The sequence below is a fragment of the Anabrus simplex genome, chromosome 7, assembly GCF_040414725.1.
Source record: "Anabrus simplex isolate iqAnaSimp1 chromosome 7, ASM4041472v1, whole genome shotgun sequence".
Taxonomy (NCBI): domain Eukaryota; kingdom Metazoa; phylum Arthropoda; class Insecta; order Orthoptera; family Tettigoniidae; genus Anabrus; species Anabrus simplex.
This window is the reverse complement of record NC_090271.1, coordinates 196,213,330-196,226,768: the sequence shown is the minus strand read 5'-3', so window position 1 is coordinate 196,226,768 and position 13,439 is coordinate 196,213,330. Positions and strand designations below refer to the sequence as shown.

At 36.9% G+C, this 13,439-nt stretch overlaps 1 protein-coding gene across 1 annotated transcript in view; it reads right to left on the bottom strand.

The window, feature by feature from the left end:
- Positions 1 to 8,853: 8,853 nt before the first annotated feature.
- LOC137501484 (ras-related and estrogen-regulated growth inhibitor-like protein) overlaps positions 8,854 to 13,439 on the bottom strand; it is a 50,751-nt gene continuing 46,165 nt past the window's right edge. The window contains exon 6 of the mRNA XM_068228521.1: positions 8,854 to 12,206. Within this exon, the coding sequence (XP_068084622.1) occupies positions 11,850 to 12,206 (357 nt within the window). The 3' untranslated portion in view covers positions 8,854 to 11,849. The remainder of the gene's footprint in view (positions 12,207 to 13,439) is intronic.

Here is a 13,439-nt window from a genome sequence, read left to right as displayed (position 1 = left end):
GGATGGGAAGATTGGAAGGGATGGACAAGGAAGTGGGAAGGAAGCGGTCGCGGCCTTAAGTTACGTAGCATCCCGGCATTTGCCTTGAGGAGAAGTGGGAAACCACGGAAAACCACTTCGAGGATGGATGAGGTGAGTATGGAACCCACCTCTACTCAGTTGACCTCCCGAGGCTGAGTGGACCCCGTTCCACTTTTCAAATTTCGTGGCAGGGCCGGGAATCGAACCCGGGCCTCCAGAGGTGGCAGCTAATCACACTAACCACTACACCACAGAGGCGGGCATCATACGAAATAATGAAAGGAATACGCATAGAATCGCTGAGGATCCACGATGAAAACTTGATTAGTAATAATGTTATTACTTTTACGCCTCACTGACTACTTTTACGGATTTTGGAGACGCCGAGGTGTAGCAATTTTCCCCCCGCATGAGTTCTTGCACGTGCCAGTAAATCTACCGACACGAGGCTGACGTTTTTGAACACCTTCAAATACCACCAGACTGAGCCAGGATCGAACTTGCCTTGTTGGACTGAAGGGCAGAGCTCTACCGCCTGAGCTACTCAGCCCGGCACAATGGAAACGGTTACCTAAGTTCACACTTCTCAAGAATGTATCACTCCATTGTCCGAATCGTTGGCTGAATGGTCAGCATACTGGACTTCGGTTCAGAGGGCCCCGAGTTCGATTCCCGGCCGGATCGGTGATTTTAACCTTCATTGGTTAATTCCAATGGCCCGGGGGCTGGGTGTTTGTGCCGTCCCCAACATCTCTGCAACTCACACACCACACATAACACTATCCTCCACCACAATAATAAGCAGTTACCTACACATGGCAGATGCCGTCCACCCTCATTGGCTGTAATCGGCTAGAAATTTTGACACGAAATTATTATTATTATTATTATTATTATTATTATTATTATTATTATTATTATTATTATTATTATTATTATTATTATTATTATTATCATCACTCCATTCGTGGTATTCGCAGTTTAGGAATAATTTTAATCACTCCACCAAATTTTATGGAACAAGTAATAAAATTAGAAATAAGTAGAGGCATGATTTTTTCGCAATAATTTATGTTCGATTTCGCGAAAAGGAAACATTTTTTCGCGTTATTTCGCGAAATAGGACTGACTCCATCGCTTTAATTTCGCTTTAATCCTTTCCCAAAGTTATTCATGAAAAGTTTAATTCTTGATATTTTTGAATTATTTATGGGAAAGATAGATAAATAAAGAGAAGCAATACTGATAATCATTCATCATTTTTATCACTCTATATGGGCATATCATTAAGGGATTTTATAGAATATTAATACGAAGAGATGTTTCTGTCGAAATGAGAATTCCTTATTCTGTCTTCTCTTTCCCTTCACACACGTGATATCGGAGTACAGTAGATATCACATCATAACATGCACGAAAAGAACCAGGACAATTACAGACTATAGCAAAGACTAAAATGTGAAATTTATTTAATGCTCAAACTTGAGTGTACATTTCTCTATTAATTAATTTCAAGATCGTTATTTTCCACGAATCTCGCTGCATTTTCGCACTTATCGCGAAATAAGTAAATTTCGCTGTAAACTGGCCTTTTCGCTTTAATTCGCGAAAAATCACGAATTTCTTAACCAGATTCATGTGATTCCTTAATATATTTAAAAATCGCTTCAAAATATTTTTTGTCGCGTTTAACGTTAATGCGAAAAAATCATGCCTCTGGAAATAAGTAATGAATTAGGTAATGTATATCTGTTAAGGTTTCAGCCTAAAATTTGGTTGGATGCTCAAAAAAAGCACCTCCAAATATTTTGTGATTATAGCCAAATCGCAAAAATCTACTGCGGTGCCTTAATGAGGCATAGAACGCATAATGAAGAGTGAAGTAATTTGTCATTGCTTTCCTCACTAGATCAAAAAGTGGTACTGCAGCATGACTTGCCGTATCCACATCCAGACTCACTAGTCGTGCTCTAAACGTCGTTGCTCAGCGCCACCCATAAATCAGCAGCTTCTATATTGTGACAGCCATAAGTGAAGCTGAGACTTCGGTGGAAGCTACATTTTTCTCTAGCTTGTGCCAAAAGGCAGATGAACACATACTGCATCTATCAAACACTAGCAACACGCTATATATTAGGTAAACGTAGTAATCCAAGATATCACTTGTGAGTAAAATAAAACAGTGGAATTAGAGTCATTATCATACATTAACGTTTACTATTTCATAAACACCCTGTCCTCAGCTACATATAACCCTAGTCTCCCATTGGTCTTTAGTAACATCTCTATGGCTTTGGAAATGGTCCATCTGCTGCAGTGGATCCAAAACATTTCCAGCTGGCGCCCCGCTTTGTAAGCTTCGCAAATCTCATGCCCCCTTACAGAGTTATTAGAAATAATGTTTTCTCAGAAAGACCTCAATAGCATATCACATTGGAGCGTTATTAACAAGTTAGATTTTAACATTGACAAGTGTCATGTAGTGGTATCTTCCAGGAATAAAAATAAAATTAGTCACTCGTATAATATTTTGAATACTGATCTGTCATCAGTGAATTCTATCAAGGACCTTGGTGTGCATTTTGACGCTAAATTGACGTTCTCTCTACACATAAATGAAGTTGTTGCAGATACTTACAGAATATTAGGATTCATTAAGAGATTCACACGTGACTTCACAAACCCCGAGGCAATAAAGCTATTATACAACTCCTTTGTAAGAAGTCGGCTAGAATATGCATCGACCATTTGGAATCCCACCTTTAAACTATACGAAAACAAAGTTGAAATGGTACCAAACAAATTTCTTAGATAACTTACGTATAAAATAACTTATAAATTGAGGGTAAATTTGGTTCGTATAATGACTTAATGAAACAAGTCCTTAGCAAAAAAGAAACAAAACGAGTAATTGCAGTGCTCCTATTTGTCTACAAATTATTTAACAATCTTATTGATGGCTCTAACTTGCTCGCTCTGTTCAACCTGTCTGTCCCTAATCCATCTACACGCCGGAAAACATGTTACTTTCTACTGCTCTAGATCAACAACCCAACAAAGTAATTCCCCAGTGTTAAAATCAATGAAAATATTTAATAAATATAGCAATAGTACAGGTTAGATATATTTGCAACTACATACACATCTATAGTAAAACAATGTAAAGAAATAACTTAATTGTTTTCTGTTCTAAGTTAAAATCCCACTTTGCTGACTCCTATTGTTAAGCTCATAACTTTAGTTATCTTTCTAGTTTCTAGTTATACATCTACCTCCTCGTCATTATTATCTTTGATAACATTACTACCATCATGTATAATTACAGTACTAATGCAGCTGTAAAGCCGTTCGTAAATCATTTTCATTGTAATGTTTTAAATACCTTGTTATACTATGTGCATATGTAACTGAATATTTGTAATATTATGTTACTGAAGAAAAGTGTATTTTATTTCATTTATGACTTTATTTTACAAGGACTTCCATACGAGATATTATAATTTTAATTTAATATTTGATTTTATCTAATGTAATAGTATATGTTTTTCACATCATTAGGTTTGTACCTGTCTGAAGCTAACTAACTAACTAACTAACTAACTAACTAACTAACTAACTAACTAACTAACTAACTAACTAACTAACTAACTAACTAACTAACTATAAAAAGGTCCTTCGAACAACGTTTTGCCATGGATGTTGAAAATATTAAACTTTTAGTACAAAATATTATGTATTTACAAATTAATTTTCCCCTTACATCTCTTACAATCTAGTTTGTAGCAGCAATACAAGTTACTGTACATTTATTTTTCGGTGTGATCATTTTATTTCTACTCTAAGTCTAAGGATTGTTTTAAAAGTAGGTTTAATTTATTTTTAATTTTATCGAAATGTATTAAATTTCATGCGTAAATAACTAAAGTATTGTCTCTAGTCGTTTCCTAAAAATCACCCACACGCGAAAATTAACCGAATGTGTACCAAAAAATCTTTTCACACCCGAACAAGTAACGTATTTGTGTATTGTGCGAGGAGACTTGCGACATGTGTCATGTTATGACCTGTACTTAGAGACTAACAAAATTCTGTTAATTTAAGTGTAATTTCTCGCCATTGACTAAAATAAACTCTTTATTAAAATTAGCCAAATATTAGTAGTTTCAAAAAAGTATCGTCTACTACTTCCGTCTCTCTTTCTGAGCTCCTCTTCTCCCTAGCAGAGCTGTATCTAATGAATATAAAAGATATTCAAAAAGAGCTATTATCTCAGACATGTAGGCCTACTAATTAACTCCACCGAATACGTAGCCAAATATTGCACGAATGAACGAACAGACTTCGCACAGATTCTTCCAAAATCGCAGTTGTAGGAATCCGCTTCCAGTGAACGACTAACATTTGAAATCCATTCAAGATGAAAAGAAACAAAGCTGTAGGCCTATGCTGTGATCGACGGTATTCAACGATTGAGAAATGAGTTTCCAGACGAAGTTATCCTTATTTCCTTTTGTTTCGGCCCAACATTTGTGCAAGGAAGTGGAAGCTGGATGGACTGAAGATATTTTATTCAAAAGTTGGAGGCAAAGTAGAACCACCTGGTATATGCCATAAAGGCCCTTATCGGAACGGAAGGAGGCGTACTAAGGAAATGAGGAGTGAGGTAGTTTCCCGTTGCTTTCCACACCGAGCCAGAAGTTGCTATTACATATTTGTTTGCCAAGCACACAGAAATGCATGCACCAGCCAACTCCATGAGTGATCCATTCACATCATTCATAACAGGTTCTAGCTGCATAATGAGTGGTATTACCAGCATCGCTCATACCTCGGTTACTTTCATATTGCCAAAGCCAAGGATGAGACTGAGACAGATAAATGAAAGTAACAAATTTATACTAGCCCATATTGGAAGACAAAGCGCACTGGAAACTCTACATCTCGCCAGCAAAGGCATAAGCAGGAAGCACCTTATGTGAAATGAATGAGAACAATTGCTGATGAAATCAATGGTGAAATAATACACGTTATTACTATTTTATTGCCGGCCTCGTGGTGTCGGGGTAGCGTGCCTGCCTCTTACGTGGAGGCCTCGGGTTCGATTCCCGGCCAGGTCAGGGATTTTTACCTGGACCTGAGGGCTGGTTCGAGGTCTACTCAGCCTACGTGATTAGAATTGAGGAGCTATCTGACGGTGAGAAAGCGGCCCCGGTCTAGAAAGCCAAGAATAACGACCGAGAGGATTCGTCGTGCTGACCACTCGACAGCTCGTAATCTGCAGGCCTTCGGGGTGAGCAACGGTTGCTTGGTAGGCCAAGGCCCTTCAAGGGCTGTAGTGCCATGGGGTTTGGTATGGTTTTATTACTATTTTATTGGAAACAAAGCTCATGGTGCTACAGATGTGACAAGCCTTGGCCAATCAGCGACCACTGCTTACCCCGAATACTCACAGATTACGAGATGACGGATCGTCCGTTCGATGAATCCTACCGCTCGTTGTCCTTCTGTTTGTAGACCAGGATTTATTATAATTATTATGACGATAATCGGCTCCGTCTTAAATGGCTCAGTTTTTGAGTTTGTTGATTCCTACATTCTTTGTAAGATTTCAAATCTTCCTCCTTCTTCTAAGATTAGAATTAGGCCTATTGTAAATTTATTTACTAGCGATTTTACGTCACATAAACATATGCATATTTTCGATGGCTGTGGGATGGGGAACCGATAGGACTGGAAAAGTATAAGCTATGATATTAATATAAAATACTGCTCCAGCAACTGCCTCTTATAAAAATGGATAACAGCGGAACAATTTCTTCAAGGCCGTCGATGGGGGCATTCAAACCTACGATATATGAAATGCAAGCATTCAACCACACGACTCGAATGGAGGTGGTTATGTCTAAGTATTTCCTCCTGGAATGAATTTTGATGAAAAGTTTTACCTGACGAATCACATCGCACCTGGAAGGGTATCCTGCCGAAAGCCGCCAACAAAAATCCAAAATTCGTCTGGCTGATCCAACAAGCACAGCAATGTCTCTCTGGGAATAAACTTAAAATATTTCCTCCACGAAACGATAATGTGCCGATATCAGTGGTGCAGTCTGTTGGTCGTTTGACCCTTCATTCAAAAAATGAGTATTTCGATCTCGGCATAGATTGATTGCATTTAAGAGTATAATAATCCGAGGGCTTCGTCCCATTTGTTCTTTGTTGTTAAAGAATTTAGCGAGACAATCACCGGACACTGCCATATTTTAAATTCTATATTATTTGTAAGAAAACAATGACTGCTCAGTCGACCAATTAGTATGTCAAACTATTAAACTTATGACCACTCCGTGGACAATTACTTTTAGAAATAATTGTTTGGGACCAACTCAGGGCAAATGTTCTGCACTTTATCTCATCCGTTCTGTAAACTTCAAGCCGAAACCATTATTTCTGAATTACTGCATATACAGTAGTTTGGTGCAAGAAACACTGCACGTCATACTGAATGGTTTGAGCAAGATCAAACCACCTGTCACCAACACACCCATCGAAAACCACTTCGGTAATGATAGAATTCCTCGTGGCACAGTTTCTTATTCATTCTGTAGCCTGACCTTTTACCATTAAATACTTTAGTTTATTGATTACTAAATGCATCAACTTTTAAGAGGAACCCACGCTATAATTGCTTCACTTCAACGTCAGTTTATGACGTTTGTTCACCAGATACAGGGAATTTAATTTAGAAAAATGTTCGAGGATCTACTTGAATATTGTGAATGTACATACATACATACATACATACATACATACATACATACATACATACATACATACATACATACATACATACATACATACATACATACATACATACATACATACATACATTATCATTATAGACTGTTATGCCTTTCAGCGTTCAGTCTGCAAGCCTCTGAGAATTTACTAAACGTAGCCACAATCCTCGATTTGCAACTAGTATTGTGGCCTCATTTAGTTCTATACCCCTTATCTTTAAATCGTTGGAAACCGAGTCTAACCATCGTCGTCTTGGTCTCCCTCTACTTCTCTTACTCTCCATAGCAGAGTCCATTATTCTCCTAGGTAACCTATCCTCCTCCATTCGCCTCACATGACCCCACCACCGAAGCCGGTTTATGCGTACAGCTTCATCCATCGAGTTCATTCCTAAATTAGCCTTTATCTCCTCATTCCGAGTACCATCCTGCCATTGTTCCCACCTGTTTGTACCAGCAATCATTCTTGCTACTTTCATGTCTGTTACTTCTAACTTATGAATAAGATATCCTGAGTTCACCCAGCTTCCGCTCCCGTAAAGCAAAGTTGGTCTGAAAACAGACCGATGTAAAGATAGTTTCGTCTGTGAGCTCACTTCCTTCTTACAGTCTCACTTACTATATTACCATCCTGGGAGAACACACAACCTAAATACTTGAAATTATCGACCTGTTCTAGCTTTGTATCACCAATCTGACAGTGAATGTAACGACATGGAAAATATTTTTGAAAATATCTTTCCCCATGGAACGTTGGTTGTCGAATTTCTTTATGCACGTGGTGAGGTATATTCATGTTTATACTTACTGACGCTCATATCCATTTCCAATACTCTTAAGTCTTGGCACACGCAACATAAGTTGTGTAACTCTTCATTACTCATTTCCATTATTGCATGGTAATGGTATTCAGGAAAGTTTAGGTTCTGCACTTTTTAATGTCTATTTTCAGAATTGCTGAGTATGATCATATGCACAGTAGAAATTTCTTCAGAAAGTTAATTTGTCTTATGATAAGGATATGGTGAAGTCAGTGGAGATAGCATGCTAGGTTTATGGATTAGGACGTAATTAACAATAAAACAATGAAAGCAAATATGTATATATATGCATATATTGCATTTATTATACCAAAAATTATTGTATAACTTACTATACAAATTATGATACAAAAACCTAGAATAAGATCACAGCCAGTTTCTCTCCTAATCATATTTCAGTTTTCTTACAACTGTCGAATGTACACGTATTTTTACAAATGACACGACTGTATAAAACAAACATCATTAACAACAATAATCATAATGAGATAGGTTTGGGGTCATAATATTCACAATAATCTTCGTCTGTAACACACACAATATTTACCTATTAACAAGAAATAACTTCTTCATACATTATTTAGCACCATACGTTCCTTTTTATTTTCACAAATTAGGAGAGGGAATTTTGTTTCAGGGGACATCGCCATAATGATTTGTTTTGGTTTGCGTGGAGTTCTGCCACGTGCTACTATCACTTGGCGAAAGAAGCTAGTGAGTTCCATGGACTCTTGCCAGGAGTGAATGAAATGAGGCTACACAACCTTGAGAGAAGCATTTTATTTGTCATGTAGTTGACAGTTTGTAGTTCAATGTATGAATTTCTTCAATCCGACACAAATTTGGTTGATCTAGATCGTACGTTATGCAATTATATTTGACACACTTAATTACCGGTACTTAATTAAGTTAGAAATAATTAATGTTGTTTTAAAAGTTGGAGTAATTTCTTAAAGTATGTTATGGTTGCAAGATTTCACAAATAAAACTGAACTCATAACATAATCAGAAATGTATGTTAAATTCGGTTGTGAAGTGCAATTCGCAAGACTATCGCTTTCTACGAGCAACATTGCGAGTTCGAATCCTAACGCAGTCAGTTGGTATTTTGGAGTGATTAAAATGAGAGAGACCTGTTTCGGTCGATTCACTAGCACGGTTAAGACACTTTTATTATTATTATTATTATTATTATTATTATTATAATCAGAAATGTATGTTAAATTCGGTTGTGAAGTGCAATTCGCAAGACTATCGCTTTCTACGAGCAACATTGCGAGTTCGAATCCTAACGCAGTCAGTTGGTATTTTGGAGTGATTAAAATGAGAGAGACCTGTTTCGGTCGATTCACTAGCACGGTTAAGACACTGATTATTATTATTATTATTATTATTATTATTATTATTATTATTATTATTATTATTATTATTATTTACTAGAATGAATTATAATAAAAACCTGTATTGTTGTAGTATCTATCTTCGTGTGGTTAATTATAATTGATAATAGCAAAGTTGTTGAATTTATCGAAATATTAATTATTGAATTAATATTTGGAATTGTGATTCGTAAAGAGGACTGGTTCAAAAATAACTGAAGTTGATTAAAAAATTACGTATGTCGTTCAAAGTTGCTCATAGTGGAACACGAAACGACCTATCTCTCGTGTCCAATTGTTCTGGTAATATTTTACTGCTTTGAACTACATTAAACGATGCCATGTGTCGTGTAAATGAATTTGGCTCGAGTGAATGAGAAATGAAATAAGTAACACTGGCAGAAGGAGAGCAGATGGCTCGAGCCCTAGTGACTGGTAACCATTTGTCTAAAATAAACCTGTTGCATACCAATTGTCAGATGCTAGCTAGTACCACTCAGTGTGGGGAGCAAGGTGCATGAATAATAGTGTCATCCTGTCCCACTCTTTCCGTGAATATCTTAAAAGTGGGTGAGATGAAATGCAGTAGGGTATCCAGAGATACCATGTAATTTACTGGATGCAAACGACATATTATATCTTAAAAAAGTGGGACTGAATTCTATATAACTTTAAACTACATAAAAAATATATTATTATGTGAATGATACCATTGCAACATAAGTAAAATTGTACTAATTTTCAGCTATAAGATTTCTGAAATAAATTTAAGATGTGTAATTTAAGATTTCCAGCATATTCTCTGAACGGGTAGATGACAAACTTACTGGATGTTGATCTCATAATAATTGTGTGCCTCATACATCGTATGCAGGTATTTTTGTTTGACTATATTTAGGCCACTCGCTTGCCAGTAACGAACTTACCCTTTTACTTTATCAGATGAAAGAGAAAACGGAACTCCGTTAGCCGACTTACTGCTGAGTTAATAAATATTGTCGGGTAAACACCGAAAGTATTACCAGAGATCTTTTAGATGCTGACGTCGTACGACATGGATTTGTTTCCATCCTTCATACATCCAACTACTTCTGCCGAGTTTGATCTTGCAGTCTGAAGATCTGGAGCCGGATCTACAGACGTAACAATGACAATAATCCTATATCAGTGTTCATAGTTTAATATGTTTTAATTAACTGATCGAACTGGATGAATTTTGCGAATTGAGGAACGTAAATACGAAATTGTTATATATTTAATCCTCACTGAAGGAAAATAGTAAAATCGTGAAGATTTCGATTCTGAGTTTGATTTTTAAATCATTCTGACAATTAATGCCAAGTTACAGAGTTTTAGATTATCATCAATTATTCTGCTTTAACAGCATTACGTCTTCATATGCGTAACATTCTTACGCCTGCAATACTGTGTATATGCAAAGGAATTCAATGCTTCGTTCAAGATTTCCTCATCTGAGTATCTGACAAGGATGTTGAATCTTTAAGACAGGTTCAGTAACAATATCATTCCGAAGGTGGCACAGTTCCCCAGAAACGTTACTCTCAGTAGGTGCTATCTAGAATTTAGGCAATATTAGGCTAAATTATGACGTTAAATACACTTTTCATTGCAACTTTATGTAAGTCCCTCTTGTGAAAAATCAGTATAACAAATAATGACTTAAAGTTTCACAATAATTCGAATTAATATAGTTAACACCATCGAAAATAAAATCTAACAAAAGTATTAAGGTGACACCCAGAGATATGCAATATAAATATCAAAACTAATGAAAAAAACAATGGGGTTTCATGTAATATAATATGCAGTTGCAAATAGCAAATGACATATTTTGTACAACTTATATGGAATTGAGTTAGTGTATGGTAAATGAGTAATTAAAAATATGTTAGTTCACACAATAATACAAGAGAAATAAAGTTGTGTTGAAATGACGGAAAACCTCACTTGTACATGGGTGACATAAGATTTTCCGCTGGAATGTACGGTAAAGAAAGACAGAGGTGTCTCTGCGCTGGACATGGAATGGACTCGCCCAGACCCCTGTACTCGCGTGCCAGGCTGTTTGGTTCCTCCCGCGTGACGCCAAGGCGTCGCAGAGTGTCGTGGCCCGCGTCCAAACCCTCTCAGCCTCAGTTTTCAACATGGACATGCCAATATATCGTTAGGAATTGCCATTTTCTTTCTCGATGGTTTTCATGCGATAACAAAAATATGATAGACTATATTCTAGTAGGCCGATCTATGTCATTACATTCAAATCCTCTAAAACTAAATTCTTATTGAGTTTTGATACGTGGCTATGCCATAATGTTGAAAGGTCTAGCGATTGTCTGAGACTAAGAGGCTGTTGCGTCTCAGAAATAACGCATAACAAAGACAGTTATTTACAAGATACTGCCCATCAAACAAATAATAATTCATCACATGATGAATTGATTAATTCTTTCTTGTACTAGTTCTTACGCAGTACAAAGAAACTCAGGTGTCCCTCAGTGGTCGGTTCTCGGACCACTGCTATTTATCATCCAAATTAATGATATATCAAAAGCTTTCTTCTTTCTTCTAGGCATTGTCGCCAAGGTGAGTTACTACCAAAAGTAACACGCACTAGGCTTTCTGCAATCAAAGAAGCTACGACTGAGCTCTTCAAGTGGAGCATGACGCGAAGAACTCCTTATCTTGCTGCCAAGTGCTTGGGGGTTAGCTCGTCGCCACCCGTTCCAATCTCGGAGGGTGTCATCGCGACGATGACAAACAAAATCTCTTCAAGGCACGGCAGCTGCGCTGCCAGCAGGACCCTGTAGTAGTCACAGCGATGCCGTGGCGGTGAAATTCTGGCGTCGTTTGAGGACTCTGCTGCGATGTAGATCGGACTTCTGGCACACGACGACTGTACCACCCTGTGACGGTTTATCGTGACCAGGACTTCCGTTCTTACCATTGTTACTGTTGTTACTGCCGATCAAGGTGCCGATCATCTTGGACACCGAGAACTTGCGGGATTTATGACCGTTGCCGGAATTGGTGCTGCCTTGTAAGCTTCGGCATTCATTGACTAGCACTTCGAAGGCATGGTATAAGTCCGCACTGTTCTCCGCAACAGACACCTCAAAGAACTGGCAGCCGTTTTGTATTGCCGCTGTACGACCTTCTACTTCTTCGACCTGTAACAGAAGAGGTTACGGTGCTGTAGTAAACAATGTAGGGCTACTTCAACTGTGTATTGAAAAAACACCAGTAACAACAGAATTTAATATATACACAATTGATCACTTTTGACACTTCTAATTTGAACGTCTTTCCTTGAAAATTATTTAATCTGTAGTGGAAGAGCATATCATGCATGCTATTAAAATCAATTTATTATAAGCAGTGAACACTTAAATTGAATTGTGTTTAAATGGACTATATAGCTTTCATATCAGTTTCACGTGTTGTTCGTTCACTGTGCTAGACTCTACCAACGCAGAAAGTTATAATTTATATTATTTTCATTGTTATGTTGTGAAAATATCATGGATTGGGATACTTCAGTAATAAAGTTGTTTTATTCTTATTATTATTAAAAAAAGCACTTCACAGATTTACGGCACGTTCTAAATTTATAAGACCACTATTTTATATACAAGTATTTAATAGACTGAGTTGATAGTTCTGTTTAAACCATTTTCTATGGACTGAAATTTGAGAACTTCAATTTCACCAGTCTAGAAATGGCTTTGAACACAATTTAAATTGCACTAATATTAATTCGGGTATTATTATTATTATTATTATTATTATTATTATTATTATTATTATTATTATTATTATTATTATTTTATCAAGACAATTGGCCGTGTGTTTAGGGGCACGCAGATGTGAGCTTGCATTCAGTAATAGTGGTTTCGAACCCCACTGTCAGCAGCCCTGAACAGGTTTTCCGTGGTTTTCCATTTTCACTCTAGACAAATGTTGGGGCTGTACCTTAATTAAGGCCACGGCCGCTTCCTTCCCACTCTTAGCCATTTCCTATCCCATCGTCGCCATAAGACCTATCTGTGTCGGTGCGAAGTAAGGCAGGTTGTAAAAAAATATAATAATAATAATTATTACTACATATAAGCAAGGTAATATGGGATCATTCAAGACAGTTGTTAGCTGAAAATGGCATAGTTAATTGACTGGTCGTGGAAGCAAAAGGCATTTAATATAACCGTTATTGGGAAATCTTAAAAGTATTGGGAGGAATTTGTTTCGCGTTTAAAATTGCATTTTCTGATCCTTTTTAACAAGAAATTAGGGATATTATAATTCCACGTTAACGAATTTTGTTTCCGGTCAGTTAAGGTTTTGTTAATTTCTTTTAGGAAATTTTACTTCAACACTAAGGATAAATTATAAATTATCAAAAAAGC